Source organism: Sparus aurata, chromosome 23 (genome assembly GCF_900880675.1).
Source record: "Sparus aurata chromosome 23, fSpaAur1.1, whole genome shotgun sequence".
NCBI lineage: Eukaryota > Metazoa > Chordata > Actinopteri > Spariformes > Sparidae > Sparus > Sparus aurata.
Window position 1 is genome coordinate 25,792,875 of NC_044209.1, and position 18,593 is coordinate 25,811,467.

At 42.5% G+C, this 18,593-nt stretch overlaps 3 protein-coding genes across 12 annotated transcripts; 1 reads left to right on the forward strand and 2 right to left on the reverse strand.

The window, feature by feature from the left end:
• Positions 1-1,434: 1,434 nt before the first annotated feature.
• On the reverse strand, positions 1,435-5,485 carry mrpl12 (mitochondrial ribosomal protein L12). Its single transcript, XM_030408306.1, has 5 exons — positions 5,298-5,485; positions 3,540-3,738; positions 3,384-3,443; positions 3,035-3,172; positions 1,435-2,060 (listed from the first exon to the last, which is right to left on the reverse strand). The coding sequence occupies exons 1-5, from the start codon at positions 5,354-5,356 to the stop codon at positions 1,944-1,946; spliced, it is 573 nt and encodes a 190-aa protein (XP_030264166.1). The 5' UTR covers positions 5,357-5,485; the 3' UTR covers positions 1,435-1,943.
• LOC115575894 (methyltransferase-like 26 B) lies at positions 5,466-8,711 on the forward strand. 2 transcript variants are annotated; one of them, XM_030408304.1, is made up of 8 exons: positions 5,466-5,576; positions 6,309-6,362; positions 6,454-6,656; positions 6,842-7,004; positions 7,113-7,172; positions 7,275-7,342; positions 7,445-7,523; positions 7,613-8,711. In XM_030408304.1, the coding sequence occupies exons 3-8, from the start codon at positions 6,457-6,459 to the stop codon at positions 7,658-7,660; spliced, it is 618 nt and encodes a 205-aa protein (XP_030264164.1). In that variant the 5' UTR covers positions 5,466-5,576; positions 6,309-6,362; positions 6,454-6,456; the 3' UTR covers positions 7,661-8,711. The 2 variants fall into 2 exon arrangements, with proteins under 2 accessions (XP_030264164.1, XP_030264163.1); XM_030408303.1 differs by having other exon boundaries at positions 5,481-5,576; positions 6,235-6,362.
• On the reverse strand, positions 8,513-18,587 carry hgs (hepatocyte growth factor-regulated tyrosine kinase substrate). Of its 9 annotated transcripts, none has more exons than XM_030408258.1 (20): positions 18,449-18,587; positions 16,682-16,766; positions 16,463-16,538; positions 16,263-16,355; positions 14,909-15,032; positions 14,617-14,669; positions 14,409-14,477; positions 14,083-14,207; positions 12,931-13,042; positions 12,713-12,847; positions 12,520-12,615; positions 12,370-12,408; positions 12,100-12,264; positions 11,777-11,990; positions 11,497-11,669; positions 11,260-11,400; positions 10,970-11,153; positions 10,701-10,837; positions 10,114-10,296; positions 8,513-9,962 (listed from the first exon to the last, which is right to left on the reverse strand). In XM_030408258.1, exons 1-20 carry the CDS (start codon positions 18,483-18,485, stop codon positions 9,861-9,863), a joined length of 2,343 nt encoding a protein of 780 aa, XP_030264118.1. In that variant the 5' UTR covers positions 18,486-18,587; the 3' UTR covers positions 8,513-9,860. The 9 variants fall into 9 exon arrangements, with proteins under 9 accessions (XP_030264118.1, XP_030264121.1, XP_030264127.1 ...); XM_030408261.1 differs by having other exon boundaries at positions 9,496-9,962; positions 14,909-15,026; XM_030408267.1 differs by having other exon boundaries at positions 9,496-9,962; positions 11,777-11,987; positions 12,713-12,811; positions 12,931-13,015.
• Positions 18,588-18,593: the final 6 nt, after the last annotated feature.

The following is an 18,593-nucleotide window of genomic DNA, read 5'->3' on the forward strand; positions in this document are numbered from 1 at the left end:
CCTCGATCAAAAAATTTACATTTTAAGGTAAAATGTACGTTTACTGACATCTAAAATAAAATGTCAGATTAATCAAAGCACAATTAACAATGCTTCTAAAGAGAAAACTCAAAAGTATCGAGGATAATCTGATCCAAACATTGTCATAATATGAATTTAGTGACACGTAGTCTATAGATTAAACCCAAAATCAACCCGTGTTATCTTTTATGACTCATTAAGTATTTAATCTACTAAACTAGTTTAAAAAATGTCACGTAAACCTCCTACAGAAAAAATAATGCTGCAGCAAAAGCAAAGAAAAAAGTCTCTGAGTCTCCAGTTTCCAATAAATACACCTGAGGTCACAGACTCTTATCACCTGAACTCCCTGAAACAGCGTTCAAGAGATATTAACTACTGCGACGACTCAATCAGCATGAGTTATCTGATGGGTTCACACTATAAATTGGTCCCGGTTGGTGACATGTTCTGATTCTCATACACTTCTTTCTTATTCAAGGCAGATTTAAACCAGACACAGCATTTATACGCCACCTGGTGGAAGTCTGCTGTCAGTGACATCATACAGTCAAGAGGTAACGACACAGAGGTCATCACAAAAAACCTTTATCACCTGTATGAATATTGAAGTACTTGGAATCTTTCCCTGGGTCTGTCGTATTGGACGTGCTCACTCACTGTCACGGACACTTTGTAGAACAGAAGCGTTGTTTATGTTATTGATCACAGCTGTGCTTTTCCTGCTTCAATAAGTCCAAGTTGGAAATAGGGGGATATTAGGTGAGGTGTTTAAATAAAAACACTACTAGAGATGATGAAGGTGTGATGAAGTGTCAATCAAGCACACAGGATCCTGAAATGAAGTCCGATCCAAATGTATATTTTTGGGGTTTGAGTCAAACATGGTTCACTGCAAATGTTCTGTAGACTTGTGAAGTTCTCCTGCAGATGTTTCCCTGCACCAGAACACCTGGTTCAAATAAGCAGCTCATCATGAAGCTCAGCTGAAGCCTGATAACGACCCATTCATTTGATTCAGGTGTGTCGGGTCAGGGAAGCGTCTAAAACAGGATTGAAGAACACCAGCTTATACTGAATCTGTCTGAAGCATTAATGACCACAAGTTTTTAAACCGCTTCCTTTCTTACAGGAGAGCCACTCGTTTGTCTATTTGAAAATTAAAATCAGCTTAATTTTTGATAAATTAAAGGACAAAATGAGCTTCAGACATCAACTCATCCTGAGGTCATTAGCAGAGAGCTGTGACCTCTAGTGGTCAGCAGCAGGACAGCAGGACACACTTCACTGTAGGTTAAATTAATCTCTTCTTTACACAGTTATAATATAATATACTGATAATCACTTCTGCTTGTGTTTAAGGCAACACATTCATTCTCATCATTAAGACCACAAGAACACATGAGAAGGAAACATCTTTATATTTCAACTTTAATCACATAATCAACGACTCCATGATCAACACGAGGGGCTGAGCTCTGCCATCCTCTGAACCGTACAGTATCCGTTGTTCCTCAACGTAGGGAGCGGTGACCGTGTCCCTACACCATAATCTTTCCTTCTGTGACAAGTTAAACATACACACACTGAAAATGACCAACTGACTGACCGACTTGGCACCCAGGCCAGTGCTAGTGTAGCTTATTCGCTACACAAGTTATCAGACAGAACCATGAGCAGACAAACGGATGAGGAAACAGCGAGGCGGCCTCGTGTGCAGGCTGTGTGCCCGGAAAGTTCAGTCTGAGTTGGACCGCCTCCACCTGACGCTGTTAAGAGACCGTATGGACGTCAGAAGGCATTTGTTTCCTTTATTCCCCAGTAACTCCTCTTTGTCATGTAAAAAAAAAAAAAAAAATCAATAACAGGATGAACGATGAAGTGCACAAGCAGCAAAAAGGTGTAGACGGGTGGACGCAGATCTACTCCAACACCACGGTGCCGCCTGCTGCCTCCAGAGCTGCTTTCAGTTTCTCCGCCTCTTCTTTGGATACGTTGGCCCGGATCTCCTGAGGGAGGGACTCCACTAGTTTCTTAGCCTGGTGAAGGAAAGACAGAGGAAGGAAAACAAGATATGATGAGGTCACAACATCTGGCAAAACAATATGCAACATGGTTTAGAATCTGATCATCTACATTTTTAAAAAAGGGACCAATAACTCATAACAAGTCCACTGTAGCTCAGATCATTTGTTTGAACTACGGTGCTGCAGAAACAGTATGTCAGCCGTCATTAACAACATATTCCACCTGTAAGAAAACAGTGGAACATCTTCCAACTTCTCAACTATGATGCAGCACGAGCAACTGAACAACAAATGCATGTTTCAGTGCAGAAGTTCACGTTAACAGTCTGCAGTACTGAGGAAAATAAGGCTTACAAAAGTCTGGGGTTTTAAAACAACTCTATTTTAGCGATATTTTGAAGGTAAGGAATGTTCTACAGTGATTTTAATTAGGAAAATGTGCATTTGATGTTCAGTATCTTTGTGCTGTGAAGAGAGGCTGTTTTCACGTCAAGATCTTTTACTTCAACGCACGTCATAGCACCGTGTCGGACAAGGTGTTATCTTTTAGACACCTTGCCTGCGGTGGGGGTTCACAGCATTTCTTGACAAATTACTGCTACAGTCCATCACTCAGCAGTAGAGCATGAAATGCAGCTATCTTTTATTCCGGCAATACCAGAAGTCTGTGTATCCAATAACCCCCATATTGAATTTATTATGTAATATCAGACGGACGCTTTCTGCAGGCTGGTCATATGAAAAAAAGACAACACTGGTTTTCTGTTTGTATCCAGCAGCAAAGCACATGTAGCCGGAGATGTTTCAGTTAATTTGCCTTAACTTTACATACAGCATCCTTCATTGTGAGCTCACTGTGATGTTGAAACAATATCATGCAGCCCTCATCAGCAGACATTGCTCTTAAGTGGTACTAGTATTCAATAGCCCAACCTTTAAAAGCCTCAGGTGAGGACAGAGGACCTCCCACTGATGATGACACTCACCTGCACCAGGTTCAGGCCTTGCATGCAGTTCTTCACTTCCTTTATGAGCTTTACTTTCTCGGCCGCCTTTAATTCTGTCAGTTTGACTGTGAAGTGGGTCTGCTCCTTCTTCACCGGTGCCTCATCCACTTCTGCTGCCTGGTTTCACACAGGGAGATAAATAGTGAGTCTATTTGTACTACAACTATTAGCTGCTACTCATGGAGTAGTTGGAGAGAAGAAAATGAAGACATGAGTGAAACTTTTTAGCAATGCAATATGTAGATATTGTGTCAGAAAAGGGTCAAACTGATGAAGTCGGTGGTGCTGAAGCAGATTTAATTATACTGTAGGTAGAAAAATGAGTCACCTGAGCAGGAGCAGCTGCAGCCATCGGCATCATCCCAACATCCTGAATGTTCAGAGTTTTCTGCAAAACACAAAAACATGACACCACAGATGGATCACTTTATCTGACAGGGCGGACTGTGGCTCAGGTTTGATGTTTCACAAGTTCTCCACAAACCTTGAGGAGCTCGTTGAGGTCCGACACTTCTAATAAAGTGAGGCTGGCTATGTCGTTGACGAGCTGTTGGATTTTGGGGGAATACTGTTTCGGTGCTCCATCTAATGGAGGGGTGGCGATGGCTTCTGAGTGGGTGGCTGGGCTGGTCTTCAGAAGTCTGAGAGCACACAGGGCTGGAGCCTGCCGCTGCAGCTGTTGCCTGGAGAATAACAATGGATCAGATAAAAGATGTCTGGTCCTCAGAGCTCAAGGTACAAGACACAGAGTCCAGATACACACAGATCCGTCTGAGTGCATCTGCAGCTCACATCTGGTGTCAGAAAGCAAACGTAAACATGTTCTGCAAAGATTCAGAGAAGATCCATCTTTGCCCACCATCTGAGCCGCTCTTATCCCAAGTTGTGCATAAAATACGGTTAAGAACATCTTTTTTAAAAATGGAAAAATGTGAAATTATTGGTCATTGGTGTTTGGTACTGGATGACCAAAAAATCGACATGGTGCATCCCTGATACTTTACTAAGCGTTCAGGAGACTGGACTGGTGAAATGATGCAGTAATGTCAGTTTTTGTATTTTAAAAAGAGGTACACAACCTGTAGTATATGTACTCCTAAGGGGGAGAGACAGCAAAGACAGATGATTTACTACTCCAAAGCATTAAAACAAAGATTTGAGGCTTTTCCCCTCCTCTCAGAAGCTTTTCAGCACATGTTTAGCAAATTGCAGACATAATACCTTCTTCTGAAACTGTACACAAACAAAAAAAAAAATCACAAACTGACTTTTTAAAATGTAAACAGCCATCTATGAATGTTGAGTTTATAAGTGCTGCACTTGTTGAGTCCACAAAAGCCCCTTCATTTCATATTCTCGCCTCTATTTATAGGCACCGATATACATCACATGTTCCTAACATGTTACAAGACATACAAACAAAAAACAACATATCCTCAGATCATTTTCAAGCACATAAATCAAACTTTCCCCAATCCCAGACCTACAATAGTGAGGATATGTTGCTATTATGAAATTAAGAAAACAATCATAACAAAAAAACAATCAATTTGACTTCTAGTTGAAGTCCTCCACCTTCTGTTCTCCTAACCTTGTGACATACATGACAGGGTTTAAAGACTGTGGGAGGGGGTGATCATACACCAGGATGGGACCAACTGCTCTGGGATGAATGATCTTTGGTCCATACAGTCCATTTTGATGGAGTCTGGTGATTTATTAACATATAACCTGCAGTTTATATCAGTGGTCTCGGGGGGTAACAGTTACATGAGCTACAATTAAGAGATGCAGCTTGACCAGCACGAAGCTGAGTGTGACCTTGGCTGTCATAAACACACGAAATGTCAAACTGCTTCCACATCCAGTCATTAAATCCGAGCTGGGAACGAGGACAAAGTGTCCTGATGAGAATCAATTCAAAGATAATCGGGTAATTGTCAAGTTACAGCCAGTAACGGTTCAGGTACTGCTAGCTAAAGTGACAAAGCTAACTCTAAGCTAACGTTGCTGAGCCGTTATGACAGCCGTTAGACATCAAACCCTCTCTAACTGCGGATTTAACCAACTGTCTGTATTCACACAACCTCCAGAGACACCAGCGGGTCTTATAACCACCGTGAACACCAGCAGTCACCGGCTGTCTGCCCTTGAAGAAGCAGGCAGACAGACTCTGGTGCACAGTTAACGCTCTCCCGGTGTTACGTGACTGCCCGGTGCCCGCTCAGCTCGCGTTACGTACCGGTGTGTGTTCGCTGCGGCCCGCAGCGCGGTCCGGAGGCAGTGTCTGGTGCAGTACATGGTCACGACAAGCCGCTTTATCCCGGTGTCCCTCTGGAAAAAAAACTACAAGACAGGTCTGACACAGCCTCGGGAGTCCCTCTGCATCAAAAGCACATGGCGTCCTCTCGGCTTCTGACCTACCCACAAGGCACTGCGCGAAACCGTGAACTGTTAGGAAAGCTACGGAAGCCGACAAGCGACACCGAACAACTACAAATAGATACAATGAGAGACACTGGTGATAGTTACACAAGTTATAAACACACTAACAAGAATTCTCTTTGATTAGAAATATATAGTTTTATATAACAAAGTACTGGAAAAGATTTGAAGTACTTGTACCTCACTTGAGTATTTGCATTTTATGCAACTTTATCCTTTTACTCCACTACATCTCAGAGGCACATGTTGTACTTTATACTCCACTACAATTTGTGTGACAGCTTTAGTTACATGTTACTTTTCAGATTACACATTAATCACAGATTTCTCTCAGGTGATGAGAATATTTGTCATCAAATTTATAAAGAGAAGACAGAATATTTTGTTTAAGAGTGAGCAAATTAATTTTTACTCAAGTAAGCAGGACTTTTACTTGTATTTGAGTATTTTTTTTTTTTTTAAAGAATCTGATTATTTCTTCCTGCACTGCTGATAAAAACTCTTGTTGCCATAGTTTTATGTTTTGTTGCAGTTTCTCACTATGACCTGAAGATGGCAGTGCACATCCATGATTGTAAACACACTTGTGTATTCAGACCCTTACAACATCACACCACACATTATAATATAGTAATTGTTGTTTTTGTTTATATTATCACCTTTTTATGACAAAAACTGCTGCTTAACATTCAGACATATTGCATGAATCTGTCTCAACACCTGTACTCCATCAGTTCTGAACACTATGAGAGGAACACAGAGGGAATCCTCTTAACCAGGTAATCTCTGCACCCATCTGCTGTCACAGTCATCCACCACTTCCAGCCTCCACCAATATGCTACTGAACCTGCACCAGTGAAGGTACGAGGGCTCCTCTGAAAGGAAAAAATCAATGTTTGGAATGTAATAACAAGATGACGGGTTGACGCGTCCTTCTTCTCATCTCCTTCAGACCATGCTGCTGTCTCCTCAAGCAGAGAGGAACTGGGAGGATCTGTGTGCGGTGCTTGAAGACGTGCTGGAGGAGCAGTCCCACCGGCAGCTGTTCGCCTTGGAGCTGGGCTCCGGGACTGGGCAGCATGTCATACGCTTTGCCCAGAAGATGCCCTTTGTGACCTGGCAGCCATCAGACATCACACAGGAGTCTCTGGACAGGTTTGTGTCTTAAAGAAAAAGGCTTCTGTCCTACGAGCGTTAGACAGAACCAACAATCAGTGATCTAAATGGCTGTGCAGTCATCACATGTTTAACAGTAAGCACAGTTTCCAGTTTGGCAGCAGGTTGTCTCTAGGAATCTGATTCTAAAAACTGCAGGATTAAATGTGCGTACTTATTCACAGCATTAAGGCATACGTTGCTGCGACCCATGCAAAGACTGTGCTGCCACCTGTCCACCTGGACGCCAGTGAACCGTGGGAGAAATGGGCAGATCTTTCTCGCAGCTCCTGTGACGTTATTGTTGCCATTAACCTACTGCAGTACAGCTCCTTTAAAACAGCACAGGTGGGCCTGCTTGTCTGAAAACACCTGTTTGTCTGTGAATCATTATCAGAGATATAAACTATGCCAGAAGCTGTTTCATATCATTTTATTTTTCAATGATTTCCAAAGGGTTTTTTCACTGGAGCGGGTCAGATCCTCAAGCAAAATGGCCTCCTGATAACACATGGGGTATGTACCAACAGCTGTTTACTTTATAATCCACTCATGTGAGTGTGAAGTGGCACGATAGACTTGTAACAAACTACACATGACATAATAATCACATTGCAGGTGTATGCCATTAACGGCACCATCACACCGAGTTGTAATGAAAGCCTGGATGCAGAGATTCGAAAAATGTGAGTATGTGAGCACTTATTTTGTCTGCTGACATGACAACGTGTGTTTGGTGTAGCTCCTCTGGCAGAGTTCAGATGGACTTATTACATTCTTATCCACAGGAATCCGGAGTGGGGTCTCCCAGACATCGACGTGTTGAGACAGCTGGCCTACGGAAACGGGATGCGTCTGGAGAGGATGGTGAGTGACGTGCTGTAGCTCGAGGTCACGACTTGTTCATAGCGACGAGACACCGAAGCTTTCATACCGTGTATTTTTTTTATTTCCAGATTGAGATGGAAGATTACTTCAAATGCCTCATCTTCAGGAAACTTTAAAGAAGCCAAAGTGCAAGAAGAAGAAATCACTTTTTTTCATATACCCATAGTTCAGTTGTATGTTAAAGGGTAATTCCACCAATTTCAAACATTAACGTGTGTTAATATCTTGGGTAGTATTACTGGCTGTGTTAAAAATGATGTAGCCTTTTTTTAGCTCTAGAGGAAGCTGCATGTAATCTGATGAATTGCCTCCAGTGATGTCACTCAGTGGCTGTGTTGCATTGTGGGTAATGTAGGCACCAAGTTGTCAAATGAAAGAAGAACACATTTGATTTGATCATTTGTTTATTAAACTGCCCATATATCCTAAAATGCAATTTATCAAACTACATGCAGCTTCTAAAGGCTTCAACAAATTACATACGTGAAGTTTCCCTTTAAAAGTGGCACTTCGGCAATCTAGTGTTGCACCTCCCGTGAAGTTTGGAGACTCACGAGAAAAAGATTGACTAAAAGAAATAGTAAAATGAGAGAATGTCCTGAGTTTTAAGGACCTAGTAACACTGAATACTACACATGCAAGTGAATACAACCTGGTTTTATTCTCTTCTTGTGTTGTTAATTTGGCACCATCAAAAAAAGCTTCTCAACAGTCACAGAAGTCAGAATACAGCTGTTTCTAGTTCTTATGAGGAACTGAACTTTAAGTGTAATATTATTCGTGTCCTATAAATCACGTTATCATTTCACTCATCGATGTCATGTCATGGCCTTTACACTTGTACAATAACGTGGAAACAAATGTGACTTTGAACAATAACATAAGTGAATAAAAGTCGTCTTGCTGTGCGTCTTTCTTTTGGTTCACATAGAGATTTACAGAGGAAAGAAAACCAGATGAAGCGAATGGACAATAAGAACCAGATATTTATTAAATATAATCTCAAAATTACTTTTAAAGTCAGACAGATCAGTTCGATGGAATAAAGAAGTTCACAGATAGCAACTGAAGGGTTACAGAAATCACTGATTGGGGGTGTGTGATACATACATGCGCTGCGTCATGTTCGCTCTGCAAGCAAATTTAACGGAGAGCCAAGTACACTTTTAAAAAAAAGCCCGCTCACCGTTTCTCACGATGTTTTTACCGTTTATATGTGACAGAACTAAAAGCACACAGGGTGGAACGCCTGGAGGCTGCTTGCAGTTGATTATATGTTACGGTTTTTTGCTTCTGTCAGTCTTTTCTTGCGATCGGCAACACAATCACCTAAATAAAAGAAATTCAGGATGCTATTAGAGTTGTTGTACTGCTTTAGTATGTATTTTTCATGGTTACTAGTTCTGTCATTCCAATGATTTAAACTATAAAAGTATATTAAGTGAGGACTTTAAAAACCACCCTGCTAGTTTCCTAACACTCCTCCCACAATGTACAATCCCTGCGATGTGTTTCATCATGTAAGAAACTACATTTAAAAGACACACTATACTCCGAGCAGTGCACAACAAATAAAAGCCAAAACAAGACGTCCTAGTTTGTGTGTGCATGTGAGGGGATGGAACTGAAAACTACAGCTGGAACGGCGGGCTGTGAACCTGGCGGACATGTGAGTTGTTGGGAGTTTATTTCAGGCGTTTGACTACACTTTGTCCCCAGACACCCACCACTTCTTTAACAGCACCAGCATGTACAGATGACAGGTTGCAATAATTCACTTCCGTTTAAGGAAAATAATCAGAATTTAACATGCAAATTTTGCTTTAGAAAAATAAGACACAAAGGATGGTTATGTCTCGTCTTTTTTTTTTTCACCCTCAATCGTTATATTTTCCTATTCATTTGTAACTTTAATACCACTGACTATTTCTGAGCTTCAGTTATTCATTTAATAAGGAAATACTACATACATATCAGCTGGAAAGGAAGAAGGAGAAGGAGGAGGAGGAGGAGCAGCAGGAGGAGGAAGATGAGGAGGGTGTGGGTTATGGTACTCTCTCTCACAGCATGATCCCCGTTCTTCAGTGAGGGGGAGAGGCAAGGAGAGCAACAGTTCTGCAACATCATCACAATATTTTACATTGCCACAACATCACAGCGAGGTGGGAGGCGGGAGGTGTGTGTGTTTGTGTTTGTGTGTTTCCAGAGGGTGTCCTCAGAGTCCAGAGAGTGTGGGGGGAGGGGGAGGAGACCAAAAAGGAGGAGAGAGAGAGAGAGAGAGGGTGTAGTGTGTCAGACGCTGCAGCACGAGGGCGTTCAGTCGAAGGAGATGAGCTGTGCCTCCGCGCTGCCGGGCACAGCCTGAGGAGCCTGCTGCTGCTGCTGCTGCTGCTGCTGCTGACCACCAGGAGGAGCCACCTAACAAGAGAGGAACACGGTTAAAGTAAAAAAATAGGAAGATAAGTGAGGATTGATATAACTGGATGAGGTTGTAATTAAAAATAAAGGTAACAATAAACAAGCTAGTGCTAACAACTGGTAGCAAAGGAAGAAGGAAGAAGCAGCTGACCTGTTGGTACATGGGCTGCTGGCCTGGCATGTAGGGCTGTTGTTGGGGCATATTGGGGTCCTGGCCTGGCAATGCCGAAATCATATTCTGCATGCCGTACGGCTGGTAGCCCATGTAACCCATACCGTTAGTGGGGGCAGGCTGGGACATGGGGGGCATACTCTGGGCCTGAGAGACCACATTCTGCACAGAACAAAACAACAGTTAGTGGGATCATTATTTGTAGAGCTGCACTGGTTAATCAATTGTTTTTATGATGGAAAAAAAGCAAAATTCTCTGATTCCAGCTTCTTAAATGAAGACGTCGGGCTTTCTTTACTCCTCTATCATAGTAAACTGAGTATCTTTGGGTTGTGGATGAGACAAGATATTTGAGGGCATCATCTTGAGCTTTGATCAACTAATTTTTTTTAAATGTTCTGACATTTTGCTGACCAAAATAATCGATTAATCAGGACAATAATCCGCAGAATAATCGACAAAGAAAATGGCCGTTAGTTGCAGCCCTAATTATTTGTCATTAAATCATTTGCTGGTAGTTCATTAGTGTGTAGGGATTAGAAAATGATAGTGGGAGTCAGTCAGACCTGGTAGCCCTGTGTGGGTGTAGGCTGATAGTTGGAGTAGGGTGGACTAGTAGTGGGCGGAGCCTGACCAGGAGGCGGAGGAGGCTGCCCATTGGTGCCTGCGGGCTGGTACATGTACGCATTGTGCATATTTGGATCTGAAAGAAGAGAGAACACAAAAAAAAAACACTTGAATTAAAGTTTTACATTTACATGTCAAATTTTTCCAGAAAGTTAACCATCAAAACGTATTTAATTCTCTCCACGTGTCTTCTTGTTGACCTCCTCACCTGTGGCAGGACCGGGCATGGCTTGGTACTGTGGTGGTGCCGACTGCCCAGGCTGGTTCATATAGATGTTGTGCATAGGCGAACCCTCCACAGAACCAGCGGGGCTGAAGGTTCCCGGGTAGCTGGGTGGAGCTCCGGGCTGGTACACCACCCCTCCTGCCACATTGGGCGGCAAAGACTGCATCTGCATGACAGCACATTCACACATTAGTCATCCATTTTATTTCAATGGCAAAACATCCACATTGGACTCAGTTCAGACTGCAGGTGATGGAGTATGCGTTGTGTACCTGGGCGTAGGGAAGAGAGAAAGCAGGCATTTGGGCTCTCATCTGGATCGTGTGCTTCTGCTGCTCCAGACGCATCTGCCTCTCCTTCTCCTGCTCCTGGAGGCGCTGGATGGCCAGCTGTCTTTGCATCTCCAGGTACTCCTGCAGTCCAAAGACAAACGCTTGTGAGCACGGCGATAAATTGCGTATCGATAACTACGTTCTATTCAGTGTAGAAAGAATGCCTCGTTGTATGACCTGCTTCTTCTGCCTCATGATCTCCAGTTTTTGTGCCAGCTGGATCTGCCTCTGTCTCTCTGCTTCCTCTGCAGCACGACGCAGCTTCTCTCTGTGTTCATCCCGGAGGGCGTTAAGGGCCGCCCGAGCATCTCGGACCTGAGCCAGCTTGTCCTGCAGCCCCTCGTAGTACACTGCCGACAACATAAATGACACAATGTGATGAGCCCAGGTGCGAGGATACAATGCTGGTGTTTTAACATTTGGCATTTTTTTGACATTTGCCAGCCTCAACACTCACATCGCTTCTCATCTAGCTGGTTGAGGATGTCCAGCAGCTGTGGATGCATGTTGTTGATGGACTGGAAGAGTGAGAGCACGGCGCTGTCGTTGGTGATGCTGCGCCCACGCATGTGGTTGCTCTTCACGCGGTTGAGGAAGGTGGTGACGGCATTCTGCAGAGCCTTCAGGAACTGCTCGTGGTTCTCCTCTGACTCCCCGTTCTGGTATTGCTGCTGGAGGTGGAAATGAGAGGGAAGCAAAGCACAGAACGTCATTTGTGGTCTACCCACACTCAAAAGTATTACTACCAACTTCTTCTCTTAAAACTTATTTTCAACATACCTCCACAATGTTGACTGGCTGAACCGGGACGTGAGTTTCTACAGGCTGACTGATCGCCGGAAGAGGCTCAGCCATTGGCACTGGAGCAGGGGCGGAGGGGGTGGGACTCTTGCGAGCCTCTTCCTGCTTCTTCTCCCAGTACGTTCTGTTCAGGTAACGAGCCAGCTGGAAGAATATGACACATCACCATGAGTATCACAAGTATAATGTCAGATTTCCATTAGTCTAGCTTGATGCTGGTGTAGGAGAAGAGAAGGATGCCACGTGTACCTCAGGGTCAACATCTTCAGCTGATGGAGCAGAGGAGTTCTGCAGAGAGTAAAAAAGTAAAAAAGCATTTGTCATCAACTTGGTATAAAATAAATAGACCTTAAAATGTTGTTTTAATCATGTTTGGTTGTGTAAATTATTCAGACTTACCACAGGGGAGGTGTAGAGGGTGCTGACCGGTGGTGCTGAGGAAGTCACCGGAGTGGGGTCAGCTTTGGGATACATTGAGTAGGAGTTCTTATGTCTCTGTAACAGACAGTACAGACACAGGTATGGGTCAGCTTGTCTCTATAAACATGGAGTTTAGATAAAGATAGAGTCAAATGTCAGCAGTGCGACCCACCATCCTCTCCTTCTCCTCGGCCTCGCTTTGAGAAAGAGCGATGGCCAGCTGAAGCTCCTCCTCCTCTTGCAGCGCTGCCTCGTCTCTCTTTGGGGGCATCTGGTGAGAATGGGTTGGTGAACTATCACCTTTCTTCTTTAAGAAATTTATTTAAACTGTGACCAGTTTGACTCCACTACAACAAAATACATTGTCATTAATTGTTTCTCGATGCTTACCTGAGACTGTTGGGACAGCGGGCTGGTCAGGTACTCCGGAGGCAGCTCGGCGGGGCCTGAAGCAGGAGCTTTACCTTCAGCTTTCCTGAGGGGAGGAGACAGGGAGGGGTGGCTGGTGAGGAAAAGGGATCAGGGAGGACAAACAGTCTTTTAAATTAGAGGAGAACATGCAGCAGTGAATACATCTGGTCATGGACAAAATCAAACATCACATCATTTTTTACCAAATACATCAATAACGATACCAGACCATAATGTAGGGATGACTATCAGACATTTTTGATAAAGATTCATCATCAGTAAATGAGTAGAGGCAATAATAACAGCATGGTAAGTTCAGAAAATGACACAATGTTACTGTAATTCAGCCTTTAAAGCCAACACTGATAATACCATGATAAAAAGATATCTAAAATCACGTATATATTCTCCTGTCACAGTAACGATGTAGTAGACGTAAGACTACTTCTACTAAGAAGTAGTCTTACGTCTCTCATAGCTGAAATATCTTCTACATTTGTTAATCAAATCATATGAAATGTTATCACGGGTTAGATCTACATTCAAATTTGGATCTGCATCAAAACAAACACAGTTACGTTGAGTTTCACCATCAGTCCGAGTCAATACGACTGAATTATGGTCGTCTAAATGTTTAATGTAGCATAAAACCATTTATAGACCAATTAAGCAGCAATGCTCAGAGTCAATGTTTGCTCACATCATTTAAAATGCACAATGTGTTGTTTAATAAGAGACTGAGACTGATTCAGAGAGCTACGATTCAATAATAAAACACTTATCAATGCATCACACTCCAAAACATCTTAATTCTGACTCCACTGTGTGATTACTTGCTACTTTTGAAACACAGCACATTTCTAATGATTCATTAATAAAATAAAGTTAAGAATTGACTTCCTGTTATCTTTGCTCACTCAGCCATCCTCACTGAAACTAAAAACCCATACATACTTAGATTAGACAACAAACTGTACAGCAGAACTTGAGAAAGAGATTAATCAACAAAGCCAGCGTCACATCGCAGCTGATAAAGTAGTTCTCGACATTGATGGAGACAAATTTAGACACACTATCCCACAGCCGTCATACTTCACACTCAATCTGGCGGTTCGGGGTCGGGGGACTCACTTGTTAAGCAGCTCGAAGCACGGCTCGCACACACGCACTTCCTTCTCTATGCCAAACTTGGGAATGGTCGAGTACTTAGACGAACACTTCCCACAGAAAATCTGGCCACAGGCTCGACAATGGTGCTGGGAAAGCAAAGAAGACGAATCGAGGTCAACTTCCGCACATGCGCCGTAAAAACACACACACACACACACACACACACACACACACACACACACACACACACACACACACACACACACACACACACACACACAGCTGTGAGTGAGTGAAGGAAACCATAAAATCTCCAGCTGCCCTAGTTTCAAGTAAGTGCAGCCTACCTTTCTGGTCATCACTCCAAACTGGACTCTGCACCGGTGGCACTCCTCAGCATCAACCCAGTCTGGAGCCTGGACAGAGCAGACAAACACCACATGTTAACACAGATATGTTGTAGCGACTTAACCACATCCTCTCTGCTAAATATAAATCATCTGTTTTATAATAATAACTCTGCTTCAGTGAATCAAGAAAAACAAAATATCTCACCCTCTCAGCTGCAAACATTGCATCACTCTCCTTAAACTCGGGGAACACATGACCTATATGAAAATGAAAGAAAAACAAACCTGTTACACATAAAGTGTGACACCAGCGGCACATTAAGAATAGAAGTAAATGTCTGAATTGAGAACAAAACATACAAATGTTGGTGTGTTTCTCTTTAATCTGATTCTATCTGAGACAGGGTTACAAAACATTTGACTTGGTAATTAAACTTCCAGAGATCTTTTCAAGAAAGACTAAAATAAAGTAAAATCCAGCTTCTGTGTCTTCTTACCTTCCACTTTCATGATCTGATAGGTGTCTTGAACCACCTTATATTTGGGTTCGTTGCGGAAAGCGTGAGCCCAGGCCTGGATCAGGTAAAGGATCTTGTTTCTGACGTTTGGTTCTGTCTGTTTCTGGTGGTAAAGGAACCACAGAGGGTAAAATATCTGTCCTTACAGCTTTCTTGTGCTTATACTCTAAACTCCTGTTGTCACAAACTCTTGTATGACTGAGCTTTTCAAACACAAACTGAATCAAACCACACTGTGTTTGACAACATGAACTGAGGTGGGAAGTCCCGTTCTTTGGTCTGAAGAAAAAAAAAAAAAAAAAACCTCCTGTCACAAGGTTATGACATCATCAGGAAGTAGAAACCAGCATGGGCTGGCGGAGCTTGTGTCACATGACACGGTGAGATCCAATCGAATATTGCTAGCTCATGCAATCAGCTGCCTGTCTGCAGTGAGCAGCGACGTGGTGAGAGAGGCCGGGAAAGGTGATAAGACTTTGTGCCAAAATAGTCAGACGGATCACCTTGTCTGTGTGACTGAGGGTGAAAACTCTGTCCACATTCTTCACTGCTTGTTTACATATTTTGATGGAATGAATACAAACCACTTATACAAGATTTGAGGCTAAACTATCATTAAAATGTGACATTCGGTGACATTAATTCCGACATTTTGTCAACAAAAACCACCATATATCTGCTGCTTCTATGATCTTGAAAGGGACATCTCACCCTTGAATGAACAACAAAATGTTTTCCTCTTTCCTAAAGTTCTATTTATACATCTAGATGTTTTTGTTGTGGGTTGCAGTGATTTCGACCTGCCCGCTGTATCACTGCACAGAAAGAAACATGCACCTACTCATGGACAAGAGGTTCCTGCTCCTGACAACAGGGGATGTAAACATTAATATCACCCTCCTCTGCCTAGATGCAACCTTCCCTCTGCGCATCGATACTGTGTAGTATAATAGAGAGAAAATAGTTCCACATTACGGTACACTGATAGTTTAAACAACTTTCTTTTATATCACTGTATATGTGTTACAAATGTTTGGGTTGTGGACTGATGGTTGGACAGAGAGGATGTTACCCAGGGCTCTCATTGCAGTTTGCACTATTGTTGGATGTGTCATAGGCTAAACACTGAGCAGATTTATCTAAAAAAGAGACTATTTGATCATAATCATAAACTGGAGCTGCAGCCCTGAACCAAAATCTATAAATGCTGCAACTTCTCCACCTTCGTACGTAAATTCAGCTTCACACTGAAAGGACAGTACTGACTTCAGCTGAGGTCAAAACTCAGAGAGCAGGTTTATGAAGTTCAGCGTATGAAAGGAACAAAGTTCACCTTGAGTAAATCCTTCAGTTCCTCCATAGTCTGTTTACTCGCCACCTCATCGTGGACCGTCTGGCCACAGTTCTTCACCACTGACTCCAGGACCTGAAGGATGAGGCCGTGTAATGTTACACACATTTTACCAAAGCAGCCTTCTCCAAAAAAAACAAAAAAAAAACAACAGGTAACAAAACTGTTTTTTAGTTATTTACCTCCAGTGCATAGAGGGCCACATGTGGGTTTTTGTCATTCAGCTTCTTCTTGATGGCCCCGATGGCATATTTAGCTCTGCGAGGACACAAACAAATGTTGCTCAATAGAACAAATCAAGTCAGCAAAGCACACGCTTAAACAGAGCTATTTTCAATTTCAATCGCTCGGGATATAAATTACATAACATAAATCAGAGGGAAGTGGGCAGAATCACTCACTGAGCGTCTCCTTGTCGGATGAGATCACAGATCTGCAGAATGGATTCCCAGTCAGTCTCCAGCAGCAGCTGACTGGTGGCTTTATCTGCAATTAGGACAGATGTTTAAAGATTTACCACTCGTATTGTCCGTCTAATGTTTACCACAAAATATCTGCTTCATCATAGGCCTCCTCCTCTCCTCGCTACAGTTATAGATCTGTTTTATGGAAAGCATTTCCCCCCCATCTATATGCAACATACCACATACAGTTATATATTCAGTTTTTGTGAAAACTGTTTTTTAGGGAGGTGTTGAATCGAATATATGATCATTTTGGAGGCTTTCATTTGGGATGCTGGTGTTTAATTGAATTGCATTTCTAATACACAGATGTGCTGTATGTTGTCAATCTCTCTGAAGGCAGGTAAGGGTTCTCTTGATTTAATGCACAGGGATTTTTGAGAATGATTATACAGTAATAACCATCATATAAGAATATAATTATGTAGCAGCAATAACTAAACAACATCCAGGTTTTTTCATGAAGACACAAATACAAGTTTGACCTGAAATTATATTGTATTTTAGTTCCTGTATCTTTTGCAATTTGCTGTATATCTTGTTTTCTCTTTATCATAATCCACATAGTAGATTGTTATAAAACAAAGGATCGTTCTTGTGTATTTATTTCCCAAACTATTTGCTTATTTCATCTTAGGTGGACCCCAAAGGAAGGAGCTTGAGTGTACATTAGTTTGTGATAATGATTAACTAATTGTATATTGAGGAATATGGAAATATGTGCAGCGATTGCACAATATCAACCGCTTTTGTGGGCTCGTGTCAACATCTAGTTTTAGGGAACTTTATTATGTAAGACAATAGTGTCCTTGTGCACAGTGTGTATTTCTAAATCTCTGTGGTTCAAAATTACAACACCACACAACAATCTCACAAAAAAATACAGTAAAGGGGTTTCTGAGCCGGGGTTTAAAGAGGGCTTAAACTGTTTGGGGTTTTTTTACCCTTGGGGCCCCAAAATGGATAATCTGTCCCTTAATGTCAGATGAAACTAAAGTAAGAGATCTAAAACATGAATTGAATTTTACATTTCCAACATGACTCATGAAAGCAGCTGAACCATCTGCATGCTAAGAGAAAGTTGCTTTATTTCCTTGGTTAGCTCATAGGTGAGATAACCTAATTAGCCACCTTGTGTCACCTGTGATGCTGATGTGTTTAATTCAGTGTAACGTTAGTCAGCTAGTTATAGTGTTAGCCGTGTAGCAGCTAACCCACCTAATCAACCTGTTGTAGACCTAAAGGAAAACTTAAGACGATAAAAGTCACGAGTATCGAACAGGTGACAGTTGGTCAGTTAGCTCTGCAGGTACATTATCAATGTTAACAAGCTAACGTTGATGTATTATCGTCTGTGAGGCTGATGTGGACCTCAAGGCATCAACAACCTGGTTTAGCTAAGCTAACACCACAGACACAACACAAGGATAAGCTAACGTTGCTTTGATAAGACAGTGAAGACAAATTGAAGGACAAACAGGTCAGTATATGTTGATCAAGTTACTGGGTTTGCTAAATCTAAGTGAGCCTCTCTGGGCCTCCGAACAATAGCAGCGAAATTGGTAGCAGGCTAACATTAGCTAGCTGGCCCGAGAGAGCCACAGCCCCAGCGTCTGTCAAAACAATACGCTGGGAAAAACATCGCACTTTGACTCTTAGGTGGCTGATAAAACGACCAACTTGACGGATGTGCTGACAACTCACCCAGGAGCCTCTCGAATGTACCGCCACCTTTCCCCATGTTAGATCGAGCGTCTCAGAGCAGCCGTGGAGGAGTCTTGTTGAGTCAACGGCTCCTGGTATTTTTCACCGTTGAGTCTGAGGTTAGCCTGTTAGCTTCTCTGCTAGC